Here is a 26,459-nt window from a genome sequence, read left to right as displayed (position 1 = left end):
AGAAGGCAGGGAAGCTGGCGGGAGGCCAGCAGGCGCTGGCAGGTTGCAGGCTGGTGACCCTGCCTCCAAAGCCCCAAAGCTGGGGATGCCGCTGTCACAGCCCAAGGGGGGCCATCGCGTTCCCCCTGCCTGCTCCGGAGAGCAGGGCAGGGTGCAGCCAGGGAGCCTGCCCTGGAGCCCACCCTGCAGCAGCCCCAGCTCTCCCTCAGGTGGGGTCCAGGGCCCCATTTCCCACCCCCATGCAGCAGTCTGGGCTGCAGTTGTCCCACGAGAGCTACGTAGCAGCCTCTGGCCCCCACAGGCCCCTCTGGGTGCTCACCCCAGCACTGGGCCAGCAGCACCCACAGCAGTCACAGACAGGTTCACATGGTGGTTTATTAGGACACGGGGACATGCTGCTGAAGGAGGCCCCAGCCTGGCCCCGACCCTGCAAGCTGGCTCTCTTCTCCCAGCAGCTTTCAGTGCAGGCTTGCCCTAACCTTCCCCTCTCCCTGCTGGCATCCCCCCGTGCAGCAGGTACCACCCACGCTGGCCCCAGCTCCAGAGCTCGTGGCAGCTCCCACGAGCAAACCCACCCAGGCTGGCACCAACCCCAGCCCAGGGTGCCAGACCCAGTAAGCAGGACCAGGGTGGGCACGGGGATGCCAGGCAGGGGATGGCCCATCTGGGGGAGGATGGAGGAGGCAACAATGTGCAGGAGCCATCACCTACAGGTACATTTTTACAACCGGGAATCCCAAGAAGTGCTGGGAGAGGCAGGACCCAGCTCTTCCCCCCACAGCGAGGAGAGAGGCTGTGCATCCACAGGGAGGGAGGAGAAGAAAGGCCACCCTTGTTCTTGGGAGACCAGAGAGCAGAACTGAGCCCATGTCCAAGGTGACTGCACCACCCCATTCTCACCGAGACCCATCACTATTCCCTACCCTCTGCCACCCAGCCCAGGCACCCCGGCAGCACGCTGGGCCCCCCACCATGTGCTGTGTGGGCAGAGACCCAAAAGGGGCAGGGGGAGCCCAGCAAAGCCCAGCTCCTCTCCACAGCCAGCCCAGGCCACAACCAACGTGCGTGGGCAGCCCTCCTCGCCACGGCACGCTCACATGAACTGCGACAGGTTGGGCACTTTGATGTTGATGTCTCCAATGTTGATGTTGCGAGGGATCTCTGGTAGGTTGATGTTCTTCACAGCCGAGACCGCGCGGGAAGGAGCGGCTGAGAGGCCTCCCTGCCGACAGGAGAGACCAGTGACCGCCAGCCCCTCGGCCCCACAGCTGCACCTTCACAATGACAGTGCAAACAGGGGCAATAAACTTTTCATTATCTCAGGTTATTAACCTTAATGGGAACAGCTGTTTGTCCATGCTTGGGCTGCTCCCTACACTCCTAAACAGCATGGAACACGGCTGCGGAGGGGTGCCCCCAGCCCTCTCCTTCCTTGGGGACTTGGGCAAGCAGAGACTGGGGATACTGGGGATACCCCATCTGCACCAGCTCCAGACCCTGCAGGTTGCCCCCTGCCCAGCCTGGAGCATACTCCAGCTCCCCGCAGCAGAGAGGCGCAGCATCGGCACTCACCTCTGCCTTCTCCAGCTTGCTCTGGGCCTCCACCTGCGCCACGATCTCGTTCATGTTGGTCTCCAGCACCATGCCGCCTATCACCATCTCCTGCAGGATGTGGTGAACCTGCAAAGGAAAGGAAAAGAAGGGAAGGGAAGGCTGTGAACCCAGCCCAGTTCACGGACCGGCAGTGGCTGCAGTGCCTGCAGGCTGGTGCGGAAGTGTGCCAGGCACTGGCATTTCCCCAAGAGATGCCAATCGAGCCCTGCCCTCCCCTCAGCCCACACGGCCCCGGAGTGCTGGCTGCCTAGAGAGCAAGAGGGTCCTCGCCACAGGGGGAGTCCCACAATCCCATTAACTGCTTGTACCTCTGCTCCAGAGGACACCTACCACAGAGGCCAGAGCAAACATTGTTCGCTGGACCACCAGGCACCAGGCAATCCCCAGAGAGGCTAGGTCCAAGCCAGGTGGCTGGCATTCCCTGGCTGCACCATCTCTGACACCACAACTGAAGTCTGATCCCTCCCTGGGCTAGCACCCAGTTGACACCCTGTCTAGAAAGCATGCTGGAGGGAATTCCACAGGGCAGTGGAGACCCCAGGGCCTCCTGGAGCCACCAAGCTGGACACCTCTTCCAAGGACCAGTTTCTTCTACCCAGAAAGCCAGGCCAGAGCCCAGCTCCTTTGCTTTCTCTTAGGAAAGACATGACACACGCACAGAAAAAGCACAAAACTGCCTGGGAAAGGGAGAGCCTGCTCCCTTTCCCAGGGTTCACAGGCATCCAAGGATGAAACAGAGCAGTCTCAAGACAGCGAGCTGCTCCCTCCTGCCACCCCCACCGGGGAGGGCTGGCAATACCCGCAGCCACAGCAGGAGGAAGGGCCCATGGTTGTCTGCAATCCAAGAAAACACAAAAAGCCCCAGGACGGCAGCCCCAGCCGTGCCGGGCGGCTGTGATGCACCTTCAGCTCCACTGCCCCCACGGCTCAGCTTTCCTTGCTCAGTCAGCAGCTCCCAGCAACCACTCAGCACAGATGATGAATTTATGGGTGTCTGGTTATTTCCATGAAACAGGCTATTACTGAAAGATGGTTAAGTTATTATATTGTTTTATAGCTTCATAAGGGCAGGCTGCAGTTGTAAACTGTATGGCAAATACTGCCAAGGCAATGCCGTGAAAACTAAAGCAGGCTAGAGAACCTGCTAGAAAGGGGAAACCCAGCTTTGTGCAAACAGCGAGCCTGATACCCTCACAGGGCTTCCCATGGGTCCCATCCTGCTCTGACAGCATGGTGTGCAGGATCAGCACTGCACAGGGCGAGCCACAGGTGATACAGCACCTTCCTGGGACACCCACAGCACTGGAACCGCCATCCTGCAGCACAGCCTCAGCTCAGCACAGCCCCAGCAAACACTGCACCGGATGGTGCTCACAGCTCCCCACAACAGGAGAGCATCTGGGCTGCAGGAAATGTTGTTCCTTCAAGATCTGGCTTAAGCCCAAGCTGGATCAAAACCAACAGGGCAAAAATCCCAAGCAAGCTTTGTTTTCCAAACCGAAACACAGCGCTTCCTGAACAAACCATGTCCTCTCTGGGACCCTGCAGCTGCTTAGTGAAACTCACGTTCCTTTCAAGGTATGAATCACAACCACGAGCTGGGCAACAGCCTCCTCCTCTCGAGCCTCCCCACGGCTTCGTGACTCCAGCCTCCCCTTGCAAAAGAGGAATCCTTGCAGCTCTGAGATGCTGCTCCCAAAGCTGACTGCCTGAAAGCACCGAGCATCACTGGTGCCTGGGAACCACATACCTGAAGGCCCCATCCAGCTGCCTGCTGCAAAAGCAGGGACCTGAAACACAGAGCAGCTCACAGACCCTGTGCTGCATAAAGGACCCAGACAAAGCTCCAGCCAAATCCCAGCCAGAACCAGTGGGTTGGGGATGTTCACAGCCAAAGTCTCTGCTCAACAAACCAGCACGTTGACGTTGGCCTCATTTCTGCTGTTCTAGTTGGGAACTGACAAACTCTGGAACCCGTCTGCCAGAGCAGAGGACAGCGCTGTGCCCTGCACGGCTCTTGCCAAAGTGAAGTCCCGGTGGCAGGGCTTGGTGGGAGCGCTGGGGCAGCATCACAGCCACAGAAAGCCCTCCCCGGGCACCTGAGGGGCGAGACCAGGGACCAGCAGGACATAGCTGCATATTCCCAGCACCCCTAACTCCACCCATCTGCAACCAAGCTCTTGGGAGTGCAGGCACTCAACATGAACACATCTGAGAAATAAATACATGCCAAATGAGAGACAAGACGACCAACCGATAGTGCTAAGGACTGAAGTCAAGGCTGGGAAGCAGCGGCAGGACAGCCTCAGGGTGACCAAGCCCAGGGTCTCCCCTACCAGAAACTGTCCTGACTCCTGTCTCCTTTGAACCTTTTGCCTGACAGGAGAGTTCAGACGAAGGGCAATCCCCGCTACTCCTGGAAAAACAGACAAGCAACAGGATAATCTCTTCTGCCTGTAGGCTGCGGATTGAGTGTAAAGCTGCCGGGTCTTGATCAGGCCACAAAATAAGTAACTGAGAGCACATCCTCCCCCAGATGTGGCCAGAGGTGATCTGGGCAACTGCCATCACTTCTCCCGCAGGTACTCCTCCTTCCTTCTGACTTCCTCCTTCCTGTCCTTTTGTTTGCTTTGATAGCAACACTTTTGCTGACAAGATAATCAGCATTCTAAATGTTTACAGCCTGGCAAATTACGAAATCTAAAGTCTTACTTCACTAGCTGCTAGTACACACAGCAGATCCAGATTGCCTTCTAAGATCTGCTAACTCAATTTTTCTGCCAGAGTTCAGAAGTTTGAATCACCAACAGAAAGGCAACATTTTACAGCCTTATTGATTTTTTTTCCACTCCTCTTTTTTTTGTTGGCATGTTCAGTCTTCAGCAAAGCAAGAAAACCTTTATCACCAGCAACACAAGTCCAGCACACGTCAGCTAAATCTCTCCTTTCTCTAAGCATAGTCCTGGCTATCTTCAGCCCCATCTATGAGATAGTCAAAGAGGATAGGTTTCCACCCAGAAACTCAGTCCAGCTAAAGGGAAAGCATGAAAGGCTGTGGCTCAAGTCAAAGTTTACCAAACACTTTGTATTCCAAACACTCCTATTGTTCCTTCCCTTTTTTTCCTGCAGCTGTAGTAAAATGTTAACAAGACTGCTAACAGGTCTCCCAGCATGGCGAGACAAGGCGGAACACCCGTGTTCAACATCAGAGCCTGCCCAGCTCCACCAGCACAGGCCTGTGCAGAAGACCAGGAGCAAAGCCTCAGCGCAGATCCCCGTCACTTGCCCACACCGTTCCCCAGTGTCGGTGGCCATCAGCAGCACAGCCCCCACCGCTGTGCTGCAGCAGAGAGTGCAGCCCTGCAGCAGCAGTGCCATGGGGTGAGCACCAAGTGCCGCAAGTCACTGTATCCACGGGCTCGGAACAGACCCAGCAACTCAGATCTCATCAGGAAGACACAATGTGAGCAAGTTTACGAGAACCCCAGGCTGACAACTCTCAATCTCTTCCTAAAAAGTGACCCCTAACATAGCAACAGCCTCTCCCAAGTGGCTCCAGAGCTCCAGGCTGGGCCAGCTCCTGTCCAGGGGAGGGCAGGGCTCTGGAGCAGCCAGGCGCTGGGGGGATCAATAGCACTGGCCCAGAGGATCACACAAAGCCTACAACCCACCTTGTCCATGTGGAAGATGAGGTCCAGCTCGCAGACATTCTCAAAGCACTTGTCCAGCGTCTCCACAAACACCTGAAGTGGCAGGAAGGGAAGGTCAGTACAGAAGACCACTCCAAGATGCTTCCCACGCACAGCCCCAGGGTCGAAACTTGTTGCACCCCAGGGCGACACCCTGAGAAGGGACAAAACCTTCTCAACAACCCCGTCTCCACTGGATGGTAGGACAGTGCCTGTTCCCAGGGCAAACACGGGCAAGCCTAGCCCAGGGGCTGCCCAGGACCCCCAGCACTGCAGCAGCAGCGTGGGGTCGGGGGACTGCCACACAGGCACCAGTGCCAGTCCTCGGTACACTGCAGGAATCAGGTGGGACAGCTCAGACCTGCTCGAGCAAGGGGTCGCAGCTGGAAGAGCCTGGCCCTGGCTGGGCCAGCTGTGGAGGAAGGGCACAGCAGGTCCATCCCGGGCTCCTCCGGCCCCAGAAGGGCTCCCTCACCGCAGCCGTACCCACCCACTCACTGTTGTCTTCAGGTGCTACCGGTGCTGCCCGCACACCCGGAACCCCACCGAGGGGCCCAGCACAAGGTCAAGGGCACCAAAGCACGGGACTTGGCTGTCCAGGGGGAAACACCCCAGGTGTCAATGGCCTGATCTGCTGCAGTGCTGGGACCACTGGCGGCTGTGTTCGAGGCAGGGCTGCAGCCCACCAGAACAGCCTGAAAGGGGCTGAATTACGGGAACTGCATGATCACAGGGCAGGTGACCTGGGCAGGGCAGACAGCTCCTGCTGCCTCCTGCACAGGCACGCTCATGCCTGCCGTCAGCCGGATTCAGCAAAGGTCCCTGCACAAGTCCCCGCACTGTTTGAACACAATTTAAAAAATGCACTTGTGGTTTTGGGCCCCTCAGTACAAGAAAGAGAGGTGCTGGAGCACTTCCAAAGAAGGACAATGGAGTTGGTGAAGGGCCTAGAAGCACAAGTCCTGTGAGGAGCAGGTGAGGGAACTGGGGTTGTTTGGCCTGGAGAAAAGAAGGCCCAGGGGAGACCTTATCGCTCTCTACAACCACCTGCCTGAAAGTTTATAGCGAGGTGGGGCTTGGCCTCTTTTCCCAGTTAACAATCAATAGGACAAGAGGAAATGACCTCAAGCTGCACCAGGGGAGGTTTAGTTTGGATATTAGGAAAAATTTCTTCACCGAAAGGGTTGTCAAGCCCTGGACCAGGCTGCCCAGGGAAGGGGTGGAGTCACCATCCCTGGGGGCATTTAAAAGTCGTGTAGACTTGGCACTTAGGGATGTGTTTTAGTGGTGGAATTGGCGGCGTTTGGTTAACACTTTTTGTGCTTCCCAATGATCCCAAACCAATTGGGGAAGTGGACACTTTGGGAGGGAGAGCCACCCTGTAGGAAGACCTGGATAGGCTGGAAGAGTGGGCTAACAAGATCCTTACAAAGTTCAGCAAGGACAAGAGTAAGGTCTTATACTGGAGAAAACATAATCCAGGAGTGCAGCACAGGCTGGGATCTACCCAGCTGGGGAGCAGCTCTGTGGAAAGGGACCTGCGGGACAACAAGCTCAGCATGAGCAGACAGTGTGCTGCTGCTGCAGCAAAGAAAGCCAACAGGATGCTGGGTTGTATCAGCAAGGGCATCACCAGCAAACAAAAAGACGTCATTATCCCACTCTATTCAGCACTCGTCAGGCCACACCTGGAATGCCATGTTCAGTTTTGGTCCCTGCTACACAAAAAAAAAAATGTGGACAGACTGGAGAGGGCCCAGAGAAGGGCCACAAAGACGATCCAAGGACTGGGAAGCCTGCCATATGAGGAAAGGCTGAGAGAACTGTGTTTGTTCAGCCTTGAGAAAAGAAGGTTGAAAGGAGACCTTATCACCATGTTCCAGTACTTAAAGAGTGGCTGTAAAGATGGAGACTCCCTTTTTACAAGGAGTCACATGGAAAAGATGAAGGGTAACAGGTACAAGTTACTCCTGGGGAGATTCCGACTGAACACAAGAGGAAAATATTTCACAGTGAGAACCTTCAGCCATCTGAATAATCTCCCCAGGGAAGTGGTGGGTTCCCCAACATCAGACACTCTTGAGATTTAGCTGGACAGGGTGCTAGGCCATCTTTGCTAGACCATGCTTTTGCCAAGAAAGACTGGACCAGATGATCCTTGTGGTCTCTTCCAACCTGGGATTCTACATTTAGCAGCTGGACTCGATGATCTTGAGGGTCTTTTCCAACCCGAATCACACACTGGTCAGGGTTGGAAGGGGCCTCTGGAGATCATCTAGTCCAACACCCTGGTACAGCAGGTTCTCCTAGAGCAGGTTGCAGAGTCATGACCAGGCAGGTTTTGAATGTCTCTGGAAATGGAGACTCCACAAATTCTCTGGGCAGCCTGCTCCAGGGCTCCATCACCCTTGGAGCAAAGAAAATTTTCCTCGTATTCAGATGGAGCTTCTTGTGTTGCAGTTTGTGCCTGTTGTCCCTTGTCCTGTCCCTGGGCACCACTGAAAAGAGCCTGGCCCTGTCCTCTTGGCACTTGCCCATAAGATACTTGTAGACATTGGTAAGATAAATGATTCTATGATGCTATTTTTTAAGTAAAACCATCCAGATTGACTTCCCCTGCTGCTTCCAGGTGGAGGAGCTGTGCAGCCTGCAGCTCCCCCTCCCCATCCAAGCCCCCTTCCCAGTCGCTTCCAGAAGGGCTGGCACCAAGATGCCACAGAGACAAAGTGCACCAGGAAGGTGTCAGGGCCCAGGTCACCCAGCCAGGGCTGTGCTGCGGGGGAAGGCACCCACCGGCTGCCCTCCGGCAGCCACCCTCACTGCAGAGAGACCGACCTGGATGAGGTCCAGGATGCCCAGCTCACTCTCCGAGGAGTCCACGCAGAAGACAAAGTACAGTGTGGCGTAGTGGCGGTAGATCAGCTTGTAGTCTGAGCCACCAAACAGGCTGCGGAGACACAAGGAGAGGGGAAGGACTTTGGGGTGTGTCGGGGGGTACACGCAGCCCAGGCGCTCCCCCAGCCCAGGGGGGCAGCCCCACCCGCCCCCCCGGTGCAGGGGAGGCAGAGGGTTACCTGCCGCACTCGAGGAAGTTGCAGATGTGGTCATCCCGCTTCAGCACCAGGTGGAAAACCTCTCGGACAATCTGCTGCTGGACCTCCTCTGCCTGCAGGGGGGTGAGGACAAGCACCCATAGGTGCACGGCCTCGAAGACCCCCACCCCCGGGGGCTCTGCCCCGGTGCCCCAGGGATGCCGGTCACCGGGAGCATCCCGGCTCCCCGCCAGCCCTGGCACTAGAGAAGCAGCCACGGGGGCTGCCGTGGGACCGGGTCAGGGGCTGGGGGACAGGCAGGTTCCCCAGCCCCCCAGCCATCACCCCATAACCCTGGACCCCCCCACCCCCCGCCCCAGGCTCCCCTCTGACACCCCCAGCCCCACACCGGGCTCAAGCCCCGGCTGCCACCAGCCCGCGGGCAGCCCCGGCCCCGCACCAGGTGCTGGTAGAAGCGGACGAGCCGCGGCTTGCCGTGGTTGTTGAACACCAGGATGGCGTTGATCATGGCGGCGCCGGACCGGGCCGGGAGCAGAACCGGGGCCTGCCCGCAGGAAGCCCCTCGCCCGCCCCGGGAACGCTGCGGCTCGGTAGGCCGAGCCCGGGCGGCCCCGCGGGGACCCGCAGTCCCCGGAGAGTGGCCTCGGCCTAACACGCGGGGACGGCCCAGGGCTCAGGGGACGGCCGGTGCCGGTGGAACCGGGCGAAGGGGGCACGCAGCCGCTCTCCCGCTGCTGAGGCCGGGGGGGTCTCCGCAACAGCCACTGGGGCAGACCGGGGAGGCGCCGGCCGGTCCGCAGCCGGGCAGCTCCGCCGCCGCCAGCGCCGGGAACGCGCTACCGGAGCCCGGCCCGGGTCCCGGCCTGCGCCACCAGGGGGCGCAGCGGCGCCAAAGCGACGGGAGCCGCGCGGTGCCACGCCGCGGCAGAGCGAGCGGGAGGGCGTGCAGGGGGCGGGGCTCGGCAGCAGACCACACCCCTTTCCAACGCGCCAGCGCCCTTATCTGCATGGAGCACCAGTGGGCGGGGTTACAGGTGGGGTCAGAGGTCACCGGGGGCCCAGCGGCCGCAGCACACCCTGGCCTGTCCGGGCCCGCGGCTCCCCGGGCTCAGCTCCTGCCTGGTCCCCGGCAGGAGGTACTGGGAGGGGAGAGGCCCCCCCCCAGGCCTGCAGCGGGGGAACACCGGGGGCCTTACAGGCGGCCACCTGGCTGCCCCCCATCCCTGCGCTGCCCCCGCGCCCCTAGGCCCAGTGCCAGCCACGGTGCCGTGTGGCCTGCTCCCGGCCTGGGGGGCTCCCAGGGTTCTCATTCCCGCCGTGCTGCCCTTAAGCCGGGCCGAGCCCTTGGGCTTATCTCCCAGAGTTATTTACTGGGCTACCAGCATGGGGATGCCCCGAGCCACAGCCTGGAGTGGTGGTATCGGGGGGCACAGCCTACGAGCCCCCCAGGAACACTGCCACTTGCCTGGGCACCACCTGCACGCTACCAGCCATCAGGTATCTGAATAAATCTGCTCACAATTTTGCAAGAGGAAAGGGAGAAAGAATCACAGGCCACAGCGGCGGTGGCACCTGGTGGTTTTTAAGAACCAGGTAATCAAAAAGCAAATAGCAAAGGGCGGACGGTGCCAGAGCAACATAAAGAAATGGCACAAGCAGCTGGGGCACAACATGAAGACCATGGCATGGCTGGGTTATGAGTGGCAAGACATCAAGGGCAACAAGAAAACGATTTGATGTGCTGTAGGGAAGCACTGGAAGGAAGGTGGAGACAGGCAGAAATGGAGATCCATGATGGGGAAAGGGAGGAAAAGAATCAAGGACACAGAGGAACCCTCGTTGCTCCAGCCTTCATACAACAAGGCTGTTTGTGAACGGGGATCTAGCAATCACAAAGGGAGAAGGAGCACAGGGCATGACGGAGGACAGCTGGGGAAATGACATTGAGGGGTACAAGCTTTGGAGAAGGGTGGCCTCAGCACCCATTTTTAGAAGATGGAGGGGAATTGTCCCCAGTGCCGTGCTGCTGTCCTGCCGCCTACTCCTGGGGCGATGCCAAATGCAGCACCAGCCCATCACCGCACCATGCCCCAGGGGGTGGGACGGTGATAAGAAACGGTCTGTGACGAGGACAGCAGCGCAGTGGAGCGCTTCCTCCAATAGGGGAGCAGTAATGCCGCATGCCTTGATCCCACCAAGGCTCCCAACACGCCTCCATGCAAGGTCCTCGTCAGCATATTTAACGAGCCATGCCCCACGCAGGAGCACCCGGCGGTGGCTTGGCTGCACCCCATAAGCAGCGGGTGGCAGGATGTGCTGATTGACGGTGGCCATGGCAGAGGGCACTGCCACCGGGGCTGGCCTGGTGGAGCCCCTGTAGAGCAGCAGCAGAGCATGGTGTCACCAGACCAGCAGATGGCATCAGGCTGGAGGCGCCCAAGGTGTGGGGCAGGGTGAGCTCTGCACTCCCAACCTTCTCGGCCAGTTAAAGGCACCATCCAAGGCTACGGGCTGAGGTTCAGTAGAGAGGTCGAGGCAGCTGCAGCCTCATGTCTTCACTTTCTGATTGGCTGAGGCAGCTGCAGCCTCGTTTCTCCATATTCTGATTGGTTGAGGTGGCTGCAGCCTCATGTTTCCACATCCTGATTGGCTGAGGCAGCTGAAAGCACATGTCTCCAAATTCAGATTGGCTAAGGTGGCTGCAGCCTCATGTCTCTACATTCTCATTGGTTGAGACATCTGCAGCCTCATTTCTCTACATTCCAATTGGCTGAGACGGCTGCAGCCGCACTTCTCCACATCCTGATTGGCTGAGGTGGTGCCATCCCGGTGTCTCCCTGTGCCGATTGGCTGAGGCAGCTGCAGGCCGCCATGGTGCCGGTGAGGCCAGTCCACCGCCTGCCCCCCAGCTGCCCCACGCCAGCACCCAGCGCTCCCAGTGCGGGTCCCAGGGGTGCTGGGTGCGCTCGGGGCACGCCACAGCTGGGGCATCCGCGAGGGCTGGGATGGGCCGATCTCCCTCAGCCTCGTTCACCCAAATATTTGCAAATATTTGTACAGGCAAAGGGCCCCTCGCAGAGCTGCGGGGGCGAGGCGGGATGGCAACCACAAGGAGGGAGACAGCAGGTGAGGCGAACGTTGACACCTGCCAGGTCTGGCCTCTGGAAGCACTCCGTCCTGGGCTGCTGCGGCAGCAGCGGTGCTGTGACGAGTTGCTTGGCCACTCTGCCAACACATGTAGTAGATGTCAGAAGCTGTAGGCGCGGGCACTGACAGCTTGCACGGTTCGGCGAGATCAATTTTCACCCAAGACTACAAAAAAAAATCAAAACACTGGAAACGAGAAGTGTGTCTGCCAGACAAAGGACTGCGTTTTTAGACAAACTCTTTGCTGTGATTAGTCTGTCCGGCTCCACCTGCTTCCATGGAGATGAGAATCTCCATCTCCCGACGCACCAGCCAAATCCCAGCTGCCTTCACGTACACTTTCTTCTGTGAGGAGGAGACCCTCATCCTCCTCGCGATGGGAGCCAGAGCTCCTGCCCGCAGCTGTAAGACACCGCTCCCTGCACTGCGTTATGGCCTCCGTCCCTCCCTGTGGGGACCCGCCACCTCCCACCAGCACCACCCCATCCTGCATCCCACCGTGGTGGACCTCAGCCTCTCCCCCCACCGTTGGCCTCCCTGGGGTGGGGGTAAGCAGCCTCCCCTCCCCCCCCCCCCCCCCCCAAGATTTCTGGAACACCCCGAATTCTGCTCATCCCTTTCTTTTTTTGGGGAGGGGTCCCTTTCTTTTTTGGGGGGGGGAGGGGCTTGCCACCACCTGGTCTAACGTGACCCCTGCAAGGTTCCTGGGGCATGGAGGATCTTTCCCACATGCCATCTCCATGGAGGAGAGCAATGCCCAGTGGCCAACTGGGAAAGCTGTGTCCCTCCAGCAGCATGTAACACACATCCCTCCACCCAAGCATCCCTCTACAGGGTGATAAGCCCCCCCAAAACCAAGGGATGCTCATCCCCAGGGTACAATAACCCCTGGCGTTGGGGGGTCCTGGGTGGTCACCATGAAGGAGATGCTGTGTGGGGACGGGGTGGGTGCAGGGTCACGCTGGCCAGCCCGACCCCGCGCCCGCCCCGTCCCCACACAGCATACGGGGGGGGGGGTCCATCAGACACCCCCATCCCCGTTACCATCAGACGAGCCGCGCCCCGCAGCTTTGTTCCCCGCAACCGGTACCGAGGGCGCACCCGGCTTTGGGGGGGGGGGGGGGGGAGGGGATGAACGGGACCGGGGAGGCCGGAGCGGCAGAGGAGGGTCGCGGTGCTTGGCAAACTTGGTGGGGGGGACGAGGGGGCACGGCGAGGAGATAAAGGGCGGCCGCCGGCGGCCGAGTTAGGAGGAGCTGTTTTGCATCCCTTCACGTCAGCCCTGCCTCATTCCCTCCTTCTTCCTTCCTGCGCACCCAGCGCCGGGCCCGGAGCCGCCGCCGCCGCCGCCCCGCGCCCTGCGGAGCCGCCGCGGGAGCGCACGGTGAGTCCCCGCCGCCGGGCTGTGCCCCCCCCCCAGCTCCCCGCCACCACCGAGGTGGGGGACACGGACACGCACACCCCGGCGCTCCGCAGAGCCGGGGCCACCGCGGTGTCGCCGCCTTCTCTTTCGCTTTCCCCCGCGACGGAGACGGGAGCGATGGCGGCGGGAGGGACGGGGCGGGGGGGCCGCTCCGCACGTGGGCCGCCGCCCCCCTCCACCCCCGACAAGTTTCCCCGTGGCCGCTCGCAAAGTTTCTCCGCGATCGCGGGGCTGAGAAAGTTGCGGGGCAGGCGGCCCGGCCGCGGGGTCCGTACCTGTTGAGGGAGGGAGCACACACACCCCCGCCCCCCCCCCCCCGCCGGCGGTACCGGGTCGGGCTGTGCCGCACCGAGCGTGGCTTGGCGGGGGCTGCGGGCGGGGGGAGCAGCACCCTGGGGTGCCCCGACCCACCCACGAGAGGGGGCGAGACCCTCCCACGGAGCCGGCGGGTTCAGTTTGCCGCGGGGGGGCCGGGCTAGCAGCGGGATCAAAAGCCAAGGGGGGTCCCGGGTGCGCCCAAAGTTTGGTGACAGTTCCCAGGCGCGGGGGACTGGACCGGCGGTAGGCGCCCCGGGTGTGCCCCCCCCTCCCCGCCCCGTATCTACAGCCACAGAGGGAAAGTGCCACGGGGGTGGGTGGGTGGGTGTGAAACGAAATGGGTGGGTGACCCTATGGGGGCCCAGGCCACTCTGTCCTGCACCAGTCAGTTCCCACTTGTGCACCCCATCACGGAGGCACCCTGAGATTTCCCGCTGTGAGAGCCCCCCCCCGGCTCCGTGGGAGAGTCTCGCTCCAGGGGCACCACATCCCGGCCGGGCCGGGGACCGCTTTGTCCTCCGCTTCCCTGCTAGGGACAGCGGCTGGTCAGGGAACTCTGCGCCGACCCTTTGATAGCTCCCTGTTAATCAACAGGATGCGGTGGTTGAATTAGTTATAATTAATTAATTAGTCAATCATTAGGAGTTTCTTTGTAAGCAGCCTGTGTGGGCAGAGGAAGGGGAGCGATGGCAGTGGAAGCCTGCCCTCCCGCCGGGTCCGGACCCGGCATCGCAGCGAACTCCGGCCGCCCTCCACGCTGCGCTCCCGATGCGGACCGGGTGCCTTCTGGTGTCACTGATGTAACCCAGCCCCACGACGCTGTAAATTCAAGCGGTTTCCATCAAGCACAGTGTCAGTCCAATCCGTGCAGGTAGTCTGGGCTGGCCACAGCATTTTAACAAATGCTTCTTGGGGTGGAGGGTGACCCTGAACCACGGCTTTCCTGGGGAGACTCCTTGGCATCCCCTTTGGAGCCCTGGAGGATAACTGACTCCTGACAGTTGGGGAGCAGCAGCAGTGGCAGCAAGCTGCGTTTCAGCAGCAGGACGCAGGGCTGTGGTCTGTTCTCCCCGCCCTGTGACAGTGCCCTCCACTCCCACCCCTGGGTGACAGCATTCCCACCCGTGGGAGCAGCTGCAGGAGCCAGGCATATCCTCGGTGAGAGCCAGCACGGGCAGAGCCCTGATCACAGCCTGGCCAGGCAGGGCTCCTCGTCTGCCAGTAGGCTTCCATTAATGTTCTGTTTGAACAGCGATCACGTTCTATCCCTCTAAAATGGTAAATCAGATCACAGTAACCTGAGCTCTGCTACACACCTGGAAATGTTCCCAACCTAAACTTGGGAGGGGACTTGGAGGACTGGATGTGGATACCTGCAGCAGAGGGAGTGGGAGCATCTCCCACTGTGCCCAAGTAGCCTGTCTCCTCTCGTTCCTGTTGACAGGTTTGGTTTAATATCTGAGAAAGTGTTTTTAGTCGATGTTAGTGGACCACAATGCAAAGAAGGTTTTGCACTGATAAACTAGTTCAGGAAATGCAATGTAGAGGGGGAGGAGCACAGACGCCGTCCTGCTCTGCTGTACAGCTGGAAATGTTAAGGAACAGGCAAAACGGTGGGTTTGTACCGCGAAGAACATGCCGGCATAAAATCCTGTGAGTGAGAGTGTTGCCTATGCTCCTTACATTTATTTTACTTTTATTCATTGTTGAAAAGTAGGCTCCAGTTCAGCATCTGCTGGAGCACAGTCTCCTTAATACCAGCCAAGCGGGTCGTGTCCTTGGTGTTCCGCCAGAGCAGAGGCAAGGGGGGACCTGGTTGCTGTCCCCAACAGGCCGGGAGCTGGGGGTCTCCTGCCGGTTCTATTGATGTTGCCCTGCTGCCCACAGCGGGTTTTGGCTTCCCTTGACCCCCAACTCCTGTCCTCTGCCTGCAGAACCCAGCCTGCCTGGGTGCGGGCACCCCAGCACCAAGAGCAGCACGTGAAATGTCCCAAATACCTGCTCAGGGTGTGCTGGCCGTGGAGGCGGTGCAGCTTGACTGGAAGAGCGTTGCTGGATGACTGAGATGTGCTGGGAGTGCCGCCATCCCTATCCTTTGTGCCCTGGGAGCCCTTGGGATGAGTCACACTCCCTGCTGAGGTCCCCAAGCCCTTCCCGCAGGGCTTGACCTTGGGGACAGAGGACTGTGATCTGGTGAGGAGCGTTTTCCCTTTGTCCTGCTGTCCCACATTTTCCTCCTCCAACCTCGTGCACAGCTCTCCTCCTCCCTCAGCCCCTCTCTCCATCAGCAGTGCGTTGCGGTGGCATTTGTGTTGGGAGAGGGACCCAGCGCAGCCCACCCGTGTCCAGGCATGGCTTTCCCTAAAAAACCAATTTCTGTCCAAAATTGTGGTGCCATGGAGTGAAATGCCTGAAGTCGGTCGGGAAGGGTGATCTTGCTGGAGCGAGCTGTAGAGGGGGTGCTGTGTTTGAAACCCCAGGAGGCTCCCACTCTTCTTTGCCCTGGTTTCCACAGAGGAGTGGGGTTCTCTCCCACTGAGGCAACAAACACGTAATGCAGTTTCTTTCCCAAATTTTAAATTAATGGTTTTAAATTTTGCTGGTCTTTACTGGCCACTGTCTGTCCATCATTTGAGCGATAGTAAAGTATTTCTAATGAAAATAAACAGAAACAACAGGTAAGCATCCTGCATAAAAATCTCTTTGTAAAGCATGTTGCTTCCCCGATGCCCTTGTGCTATCACCATCCTCCCGTTTGCCTGAACAGTCAATACAAAACAGAACATACAATGTTCTCCCCAAAGTATCAGGGGTTTTAGTAAAGAAGTGACCAGTGGGGCGGAGGCTTCTTGTTTTCCAGATGCCGGGTCTCCTGGATCGCTGGGAGCATTCTCAAGTGGGAAGAAAAGCCTCATCTCCCACCCTTCCTTCCTTCCTTCCTTCCTTCTCAGGCCACCTCTGATTTCACAGCAGAGAAAACAAGGGAGACAGGCAGTGTCCGGATTGCTCTTTTGTGTAGGGCAAGGAAAAACTTGCAAAAAGTTCATATGAAACTTCACAAGACTTGTTCCTGAGATAAAAAAAAGAGATAATTGGGTGGGGGGAGCACCACAGGCTGTGCAGAGGCAGGATGCTAAATGAGAAGGAGGCACATTCTGCAGCCCTGGGGTCTATCCAGGAGTCTTGAGGGGCATCAGTGTTGTACAAATGGATTTAAAAAAACCACAAGAGCTGTTCTATTTAAAGTGAAAGAGACAAAATGCCCTCCTGAAGGCTGGGGGACCGAAAATGTTCAGCTGCGTTTGTGCACGTCTGTGGGAGTGAGACGGGACCGGGAGCCAGGTGTCTCATGCTGGTGGGTTGGAGGGGCCAGTGTGCCAGGTTCAGACCCACTCCTGGATCACCTGGGGGGTCTTGAGCTGGCAGGATCTGGCCAACATGCCCCACAGCCTCCCTCAAGGCATGAGATTTGTGCGATTTGTTGGTGTGGTAGTGGATGAAGGAGGATCGGGGCATTGTTTGCTCAGGCTGCTGAGGACCTGAGGATGTCCTGGAGCAGCGGCTGGGGGGACTGCTCGGCGAGGGGCGGCTGGCTGCCTCTGTGGCACGGCACGGTGAGGAGCAGAAGCACTGGGGTTTCACACTGCACCTTGTGCTGCTCAGCGATGCACAGCTCATGCGGGAAGGGATAAGTGGGACATCAGTGAAATCCTGGTTTACACCAAAAAGCAATACTTGCTTTCCAGGAGTATCTCAGAGGAGGGAAGGGGCAGCATGGTGCGGAGTACGGTGATGGTGACATTTTGCATAGGTAGCTGAGTAGTAACCTACAAAGGAGGAAAATCTGTAGCTGTTCTTTGCTTTACAAGGTTATAAATTAACAGAATCAACCATGAATCAGACCTGAGCATTGCTATCAGCAGCTCAGATGGGGAGCTTTGGGATGCAGGTACAACTAGAAGTGCTGATGGATGGGATGCTGCTCCCTAAATAAAGCAGGAGGGGTGGTGCTACTGGAAATGCCACAAAGTTTTCAGGCAGAGGCTGGTGCAGAGGTAGTCATGGCATGAGTAGCGAGGAAGGGTCTGACAAACCCACCCCAGAGGTGTCAGCAATTTGGGGTCACAGTAATGAAAATCCTGATGTACTGGGGGCATAATGCATGAGCTATGAATAACGCTGGTGAGAACAGATGTGCAAGCAGACTAATTTTGGTGGAGAGCATTCAATAACAAGAATCCTTATGGCTTTGGGAGAGCGGCAGTTGAAGCAGCTGGGTGGATGGTGGAGCGGGAGCAATGACTGGAGCAGGTTTGATCCACTGCCTCAGAAGGAGCCCTGCCTAAGGTCTGAGCTGCCAGAGGGGAGCTGTGGCATGAGGCTGGGCTTTCAGCACTTGGAGGTGGCCCTGGTGGGTTGAGGACCCCCCAGCCAAGGCTGGAGAGGGCAGGCAGAGGGGTGGGGAGGGTTGGGGGTGCCTGCCCAGGGCTGCAGGGAGAAGGTGGAGGTAGCACCAAAACTCACCCTCAGAGCAGGAGGCTGGAAAGGACCAAAACCCGGTTATTGATGCCAAACACACGGCATGGCTCTGGCCCAGAAATGGCCAAAAAACGACTGCTCAGCAGTTCCCAGTGCTGCATGCTTGTGTGCACCTTGCAAGCGCCCATGGGCCAGGGGTCTTGGTGCTGGCACTGCCGCGGTGCCTGGCGGGTCTGTACCCAGCCAGGCACTGGGACTGGAGACCAGTACTGCCACGAGAAAAGCGGCTTCCAGTGCAAGCGTGTTTTAAATGGATGCTGTGATGCAGAGTGATTGAAATGAGTGAATTTAGTTAAAATGAAGACTCTACTCTTCATCTGGTTCCCCTTGCTCTTCAGCATGGTCTGTGGGCCCCTGCGCCCTGACAAACGGCATGCTTCCCTCTTGCGTGCAAAACCATGGGTATCCACAGGGCAGCCAGCAAATGACAGACACAAACTGGTTTTGACTAAGAAGGAAATATCAGTCAGTCCTTTAAAGGCTTTATCTCAGCACGTCAGTTTGAGGAAGAATGTACTTTAACTAGGAAGCAGTACGTAGACGTGTTCATTGTTTTACTTCCACGTCTTGTGTATGCGAAACCCTGTTTCTGCATCAGCATTGTATACCCATAGGCACTTTGCTGGGCAGTGTGGGAGCCGCTGTAGTTAAAAAGGGGAATTTCGTGGGGATTGCAGGCTGAGGCCACAAACAGTGCAGAAATTAAATGTTTAGAGCTGGCTGTCTTTACCATCCTTCCCTACAAGGTGTTGCAGTTTCCCACCAGCGTGCCTGCAGCCAGCACATGTCCTGCCAGGGGTCACGGGTGACCCAGCAAGGGAGAGGAGCAGGACGAAGGACAGGGAGAGCTGCAAGGAAGGAGCACGCTTGCCGGTCACCTCTAAATTTATCTTTCCTGCTTCTTGGCAGCAGCGTTGTCTCATGTCCATGCTCTGTGGTGCTGGGTCATTTCTTCCCTCTCTGCCAGGAGAAACCTGACAGCCCATCACTCGCCTGTATTATCCCGGGTTTAATAAGCTCTCTGTTCTTTCCCTGCTTTTTCTTTCAATTTTTTAAATTCTTTAAGTGCTCCCTGGTTGGTTTTCCTTTCCTTCACCGTGGGTCTGTTCTCACACCCCTGTGCCTCCTTGTGCCAGCTCCAGAGCAGCCCCCTGTTGGAACGTGTCTCAGTGCCTGTGGCTCAGCCCTGCCAGGGCTGGACATAAAGGTGCAAGCCGGAGTATGGTGTTGGGCTGTTTTCCCTTGGGGAGGCCTTTGACACTTGCTGCGTGCGGTGCTCTCCCTCCCAGAGAGAGGCAGCGGGTGCAGCCCTCCGAACTGCCACCACTTCAGCACTTTCTCCCCTCGCTGAGTTTCTCTCTCCCACTGCACCTTGCCAGCACGCTGGCATCATGCCCCCACCCCAGCTGCTCCCCCAGCACCCACCACAGCTCCAGTGTTAATGCTAGGGGCAGTCTGAGCGTAGATTTTGACTGCCCATGGGCAGCCCAGCGGGCTCATCCTGGACCTGGCTGGGGAGATGCTGAGCATTCTGGGGTAGGTTGGAGACATCCACAACTGCCCCGGCCGGTGGCTGCTTTTGGGAGATGTTAGTTGTTGTTGTAAGGATGGGTATCACAGGAGCTGGCTCCTGTTCCCACGCAGGACTGGGATTGTGAGACTCTCCATCCTCGCAGAAGACTTTCTGCTCTCGTGTACTGACCCCTCAGCCAGCTGAAATGAGGGCACCATAAAATCTGAACTTAAATGACCTTAAATATCTCCCTACTCCGTGCCAATTGCAATATATTTTTTTTTGTAGCCATCTGAAAGTTACCATTTTCAGGCACTGATTGACCTGCCCTCCTTGCTTTGCTCTTTGGCTTTGCTCCGGAGATGTCGATGTATATTCCTCGTGGCTGTTTTTTGCTTGCCATGGGAGAGGCTCACCCTTCGGCCCTTGCTCATGAGTCTCCATGGCTGCAGACCAGATCATTGTAGGCTTCTGCCACCATTCAGAGGGGTGCAGACCCCCCGCCTGGCTCTGTAGGCATGCGTGCCTCCAGACAAAAATGACTTTCCAGAAGACAGAACTGTGGGCAGAACTGAAAGAGCCTTTCCCATCGGTGGTGCCAAGCCTCTTTGCTGAATTTCTTCTTGTCCTTCCCCATTTTACGCCGTGGCCATTCAGCACGCGCCTGTGAAGCCCATCAGGGTAATTGCAGAACTCGTCTGCAGAGAGCAAGCCTTGATTTGTGGGGGCTTGAGTGGTTTGGTTTCATTTTACGATTATCAACAAGGGACACATGTAAGCAAATTATTTCAACAGCTGAATATTCTGTATACTTACAGGACTTTCTTGTAGTAAGAAGAAAGAGCGCAAAGTACAGCAATTATGCAGATTGTGATGAAAATGGGGACTGGGGTGGTTCAAGCAGACCCAAGTGCGAGCCCGCCCTTGGTGCTGCCAAAGCAACGGCAAAACGCCTATAGACAAAGCCAGCCTTGTAGATACATTATAAAATATTTATTAAGATGAGTAAAAAGTACAAACGTTCCCACCCTCCTCAGTCACAGCCAGTGCTTGTCCACTGCATTTTCCCTCGTATCAGCTGGTGAGCTCTTTCCAAGCACATCACACCAGGTGGGCATTTCGTTCCCCCCAGTGCCCACCTCCCTGCCCAGGTTTGCCTGGCATCTGCTCCAGCTTCAGGAGCAAAACGTCTGCAGGGCATCACGCGGGGCCAGCTCCAGGCATGTCAGCCTGTGCCCGTGCCCGACAGTCCAGCCAGTGTGACACGCTCCAGACAGCGGTGCCAAACTCTGTCCTTTGAACTCCATTTTAAAAACCAATAAATAAAAACAGGCAGCTCTTGTGTGAAATTTCAGCCTCCACTTGGAGTTAGGACTGCTGGGTGAACCCTCACCACATGATAATGTAGACAAAAACATACGTGCAATAAGCGGACATTTCTTTTTAACTTGGCCGTGTAAACCCAACATTTGCCTTCTCCCACAAGAAAAGTCATGGTTTTAAAAGCCATCTGCCATGCAGAAAACCCAATGCTTTCATGATTTGTAGGCAGCTGGTGGCAAGCACCTCAATCCAATCTCTTGGGCTACACACCCCACCCTTGGTGAGAACATGCAGACCCCTGCACCCAGCGCCCCAGGACCCCACTGCTGGATGCATCATCCCCTGGAGCTGCGGGAGAGCAGAGGTGTCACTGGGGACTGCTCTTCCCTCCAGTCGCGGCTGCTCTCATCCGATGTGTTCCAGGACTCAGATTTCAAAATCTAAATTTCTGCTCCCCTGAAGTCACCAGAAACGTGAGGGACGTTGGTTGTGGAGTCTTTTGTGCAGGGAGCCTTTCTGCAGAGATCACTCCTGTAGGTTCCTCACTGATGTGTCTGAAGTGGAATGAAAAAGTAGCTCAGCTTAAAGGAAAAAAAAAATAATCCCCAAACTTCACTCTCTCATAGATTCTCAAATAGTCTGAAATTACATATACAGCCTTTATTTTCTGAAGCACACGTCCTGTATCTGCCGTACATTCATTATCCTTCGTTAGGGCACACGCAGTGCCTCTTGGCTTGAAGACGTGTTTTCCATATCAGTCACTCTGACTTCACTGGCTTGAATTTTACCTGTCACTGTTTCAGACTTTTCATCTGTGTCAGGTTAGGTTCCGTGCTGGAGGATTTTTTATTTTTCCCTTTAATGACAAAGTTTGGTATTTTGAAACAGACTCTCTGTGTTCTGGTGGTGCTGCTGCTCGGGGCTGGGGGATTTGGGACAAACCACTGTCCCTGGCCCCAGGCACGGTGTGTGGAGGGCAGGTGGTGGATGGGGCTGGTGTGCATGCAGCGGTGCTTGGAAACCTGTTTGCTGAGCTTTGAGAAAATGAAAGCAATGCGGGGCATCAGCCACATGCCCAACTGAACCTCTAATGTGCACAGCCATGGTTAGAAGCAGAAACATCCTTGGTATGGCCAGGGATGCAGGTAGACACCTGGATGCTGCTGGGTACCAGCCTGAATCTCTAGTGCGCACAGCCGTGGTTAGAAGCAGAAACATCCTCGGTATGGCCAGGGATGCAGGTGGGCACCTGGATGCTGCTGGGTACCAGTGGGTCAGCACCATCGGCTGCAGTGGCCCTGTTGGGCCAGGACAAGGTTTCTGCTACAGCAGCCCTCGGCACCCGTGACACTGTGGCTGTTGGTTGTCACTGTGTGCTTGCTGTCCCCCATGGTGGGCATGTGGCAGCAGGCGTGGTGGTGGGGATGGAGCTGGATGCCCCAGGGCTGGGCAAGGATCTCAGCCCCAGTGCTGTGGATGGCTGTCTGACTCCTGCCCCACCTCTCACCCTGTGTCCCCTGTTTGGGAGTCACTGGAGACCCTCTGTGGTGAGGGTGCCCAGAGCCACAGCTGCTGGGGCCAGCAGGGCTCAGGGCGGAGGGGCACTTGGGGGGGGGCTTTATTTCGCTGACTCTCCTCTGGCCCCCCATGGGTTCGCACCCTGAAGCGCAATTCGAAGGAGGACTGGGTGATCCGGAGAGGCATCCTGGGACAGGGCAGGGGCAGCAGCACCCGCAGCCTGCGCAGCCCCAGCCATGGCTCTGGGTCTCCATGGCTGCTGGAGAGCCTCGGGACATGGCAGTGCTGGGTTAATGGTTGGACTTGATGATCTTAAAAGTTTTTTCCAACCTAAATGATTCTATGACCGTGGGAGGACAGCAGATGCAGCTGGCTTTGGTCCGTCCCCTAAAACCTGGGGGAGATGAGGCACCCGTGGCTGGAGGGGGTGGATGCTCACACGACGCCAGAGCAGGGACGGCTGCCTGCACGCTTGCTGCCCGCACCAGGGCCTCTCCCGAGGAGAAGGGCAGCAATACGGGGCAGAGCAGGGAATGCCACAAAGCTGGGCAGAGTGGCCCATGTGTCCTGGGTGGTGTGGCTGTTCCCCTGTCCCACAAATCTGACTTCATTGTGTGTGCCCCATCGGCAGATTTCCCCCCGGATGCCTGCGGCCGTCATTCACCCCACCTGGCCAGCACTGCCGGGGATGCTGTATTTTCCATATCTGCCTTAGCACAATTGATTCCTTGGGTCAGCCACGAGCTGGGATTTCATAAACTGCTACCAACGGGGACCCTCCGTCTGGTACCTCCTGCTCCATCCGCTCTGAACCACGCTCTCCAAGCACTAGTCTTTCTGAACGGCTCAGCTGCTCAGAAAAGGATCTGAAACGTTTTTCACCTTGTCAGCCTGCAAGTAATGTGGCATTTGCAGCTGAGCAGTCAGGTTTGCTCCTAAAATGGTGTAACATGTCCAATAGCGTTGTTATCGGAGGAATCAGAAGTGGGATGCTCTGAGGGCCCAGCATAGGGCCTGGCACAGGTGGGAGGGGGTCCAGAAGCCCCCCAGCACTTGCCCCTACCCATACCTCTGCCGCCTCCTCTCACCTGCAGGCTATAGGAAATGGCACTCGATGTGTTTGTTATTCAAATTTCTACCCCCACGACTGGTGTCACCTGTGAGTTCTGCCGGGGAGATTTTGTGTGTTGGGCGTCATTCCTTGAGGCATTTTGCTGGGAGACCCTGTGCTCCTCAGTGCTGGTTTGGCTGTACTTCTCGCAAAGGCTTCCCGGGGATCCTTTTCCCTTCACTAGGAGCAAACCGCAGTCAGTGGTGCTGTGCTCAGGGAAGTCCCGACAGCTCGCAGGGGCCAGTGGGGTTGGCAGCAGTTTTCTCCAAAGCAGAACAGCCTGAAAGCCTGAAGTTCATGGAGGAGACAAAGAGTGAAATATCCCCTCACCCGGCAACTCCTCACCCTCTCCCTCAAGGAGCCTCTGTGCCAGCTCTGCTTATCAAAAACAGTGAGTTTCAGAGCCTCTGATGAGTTTTGTATGTGAAAGATTATCTGGTCGAGTATTAATTAACACGCTTAAATTAGATCCCCTTGGCTATGATGATCATATTACTCGACCCAGCAGAGGTGACAGCAGATGCGGTGAGCATTGCGGTACGAAGCAGCCCCAGCTGGCCGGGCACGTGGTGCAGCCGCTGGCACTGCTGCCCCATCCAGCGTCTGTCCTGGTGCTGCGCGGTGGTGTGGCACCGGCAGCAGAGCTCAGCCGATGCCCGGCCACCATGGGCACAGCATCCCTGTGGGAGGAGGTCCAGCCCTGGCAGGGCTCTGGGACCCCCATGTCTGCAGCCCCAGGAGTGGCTGGTTGAGAAGCAGAGAGGTTTGTGTGTCCGTACTGGAGGTTGTGCTGTGGTTGTGTCCATGCTCGCCCCAGTGCCATCGGTCACCCTCTCCCCCTGCCCCGCAGTGAGAGGGGTACCGTCTGCCTGGGCACAGGGCACGGGGGGGAGCGTTTCCCAGCTGGCCATTGCTCAGCACATGGGAAGACTGAACTTGTCAGCAAAATCACGTGCAGTCCAGAGAGTTCACCTTCCTCCCAGCCTTTAACTCTCTGACTGGAAATTTCTGGCTGCTGTGAATGGATCTGGGCAGTCCCAGTGTCCCCATTTCTCCATTCCTGCAGCCCAGCACAGGATGAAGCCCGGGGGGGGAAGGGGGCAGCCAGACCCAACAGTAGCCATCCTGCGGGCAACGCTGCCTGCGCATGGGCAAGCTCCAGACACGGGAATATAAAAAATACATTACAATTGTTCCCAAGAGTAAGAGCAGCGAGTGTCTTCCTGCTGGGGGGGGGGGTGTCTTCCCTCAGTCCTCACACCCCGAGAGGCTGTTTCAGAACCCATCGAGTAACTCTGCTCCCTCTGGGATGACACACATCCCACATTTATAACATTGTGGTTGGTTTTCCCCTTTTACAACCAGCCAGCCGGGTTATACCTACAAGGGGTACTTGAGCTCCTAGTTGCCTGTCAGTTCCTCTGACCCCCAGCCACTTTTATTGCCCTGCTTTGAGGTCCCCGCAGTTTATGATTAACCCCTGGCACCGGAGGATGCTGAGCAGGAGCAATGCTGAGCAGCTGTGGTACAGGCTTACAACGCAGGGAGGTCGTCTTCTGTCTGCTGCGGGCTCTCACCTGCAGCCTGGGCTGCTTCGCTGTCAGCCAGCCTTGCAATTCCCGGTCCAGCTTGCTGCCTGTGGGAGCACGGCACGCCTGCTGCCTCTTGCTCCGTTTCCCTCTGTCCCCAGGGGACCCCACTGTCCTGGTGAGCTCTATCTTCAGTATTTTCTTCTCACTGCGTTTTTACTCCCTCTTTGTCCCATGTTACAATGCCTCCCTCCTTACAGTTTTGGGTCATCTTCGTGTCTGAGGGTCTGTTTAACCCCCACCCACTGCTGAAGATGCTGAACAACATGGGACGTACTGGGGCTGCAGATCCACGGTAAAATCCCTGTCAGGCCGCTCTCCTGGCAGGGGTGTCTGCTGTTGCTTCTGTCTGCTGAGGGGTTTGGGGGTTGCAGGGCGAAGGGGGCTGCAGTGGGCACTGGCCCACCCTTCACCCTCTCTGCTCCCCACAGCACCTGGCCCAGAATCGAGCCCTCAGGTTTGTATCTGTCACAGCCATCCCTCATCTTTCTTTGCAGGGTTTGGGTTTTGACCTAAATCTCTGGTGCCGGTTGCTTTTCATGGCAACACTTGTTTCTACAGATTTGTTTTCTCTGTGTATTTGCTCCATGGCTTTTCCTAGGGACGGCGTGGTGGCTTTTCATCTGGGAGACCCGATGGTGAGGACAGTCCTTCCCAGAGCTGCTCAGTGCAGAATTTAATTTACTTTTTTACATATCTGCATGTGTGATTACTGGGAGAGGTATTTTTAAAAGTAGCTCGGCGTCTCTTTCAGGGAGTTAGCAAAGAGCAGATTTATTTTCTGCTATGCTGAGAATTAACTCCCCTTTCTTCCTCTTCCCTCTGCCCCCGCTGGAAAGAGAGAGAATGCAGAAAAGAAGAAAGGATTTACATTGTGGTGGTGATTGGCACAGGCTGTGAATGAGAGGTCATTTCATCTGGCTGTTTCTTTTCAAGCGCTCTTTTTTTCATGCACACTGTATTCAGGCTGGGAGCATTCTTTCTTTTCAAAGCTTCTCTGTCTGTCTCTCTCTTCCCCCTCCTTTATTTTTCACCCCTTTTCTTTACTTTTGCTGTCTTTTCATTCTGTTTTTCTCCACCCCCTTGGGGCTCCATTTTTTTCTTTCCTTTTTCCTCTATTCAGTTCCTTTTTTCTTCTCGCATCTTTTCTGAATAGCTCTTCTATTTTCGGAGAGGAAAGGGAGTATGTCGAAGAGAAGTCGTTGCAGCAAGGAGGAACTTGAAAGTCTTTCTTTCCTTGTTTATTTCACTCAAAAGCAAAAATTGTTTTCCAAGGGAGAGCGAGGTTTCTGTGCGGAGCCTTTGAAGCAAGGCTGGGACGGCAGCAGGGCTGGCCAGGGTGGGATTTCTCCCTGCTCCTCGCCACACCACAAACACCCTTGGTCCCAAACTGCTGACAAACACCCAGAGCCCCACAGAGGATGGGGGGGTCGGTGGGTCAGTGCTCTTTCAGCTGGGCTGTGGGTGAGGAGGGGGCCAGGCAGGAGCAGCCCCTCTCCCTGGGCTCCATCCCAGCTCACCCCCAGCCACTGCTTGCCCCACACCTTTGCACACCAGTTACTTGTATGTGATTGCTGGTGCTGGTGGTCCTGTGCAAGTGAACGGCAGCATTTTAAGAC

The 26,459-nt window shown here is 57.0% G+C and overlaps 2 protein-coding genes across 2 annotated transcripts in view; one reads left to right on the top strand and one right to left on the bottom strand.

The window, feature by feature from the left end:
• Positions 1–357: 357 nt before the first annotated feature.
• LOC121091430 (AP-3 complex subunit sigma-2) lies at positions 358–9,237 on the bottom strand. The gene is made up of 6 exons (XM_040601211.1): positions 8,796–9,237; positions 8,378–8,469; positions 8,139–8,250; positions 5,286–5,357; positions 1,573–1,680; positions 358–1,222 (listed from the first exon to the last, which is right to left on the bottom strand). Exons 1-6 carry the CDS (start codon positions 8,862–8,864, stop codon positions 1,094–1,096), a joined length of 582 nt encoding a protein of 193 aa, XP_040457145.1. The 5' UTR covers positions 8,865–9,237; the 3' UTR covers positions 358–1,093.
• Positions 9,238–12,810: 3,573 nt separating this feature from the next.
• Positions 12,811–26,459, top strand: part of ZNF710 (zinc finger protein 710) — a 31,894-nt gene continuing 18,245 nt past the window's right edge. Inside the window, exon 1 of the mRNA XM_040601207.1 lies at positions 12,811–12,887. The gene's annotated coding sequence lies outside the window, so the exon portion shown is untranslated. The remainder of the gene's footprint in view (positions 12,888–26,459) is intronic.

The sequence above is a fragment of the Falco naumanni genome, chromosome 7 (genome assembly GCF_017639655.2).
Source record: "Falco naumanni isolate bFalNau1 chromosome 7, bFalNau1.pat, whole genome shotgun sequence".
Taxonomy (NCBI): domain Eukaryota; kingdom Metazoa; phylum Chordata; class Aves; order Falconiformes; family Falconidae; genus Falco; species Falco naumanni.
The sequence above is the reverse complement of the archived record's forward strand: the minus strand, read 5'-3'. Positions and strand labels throughout refer to the sequence as shown.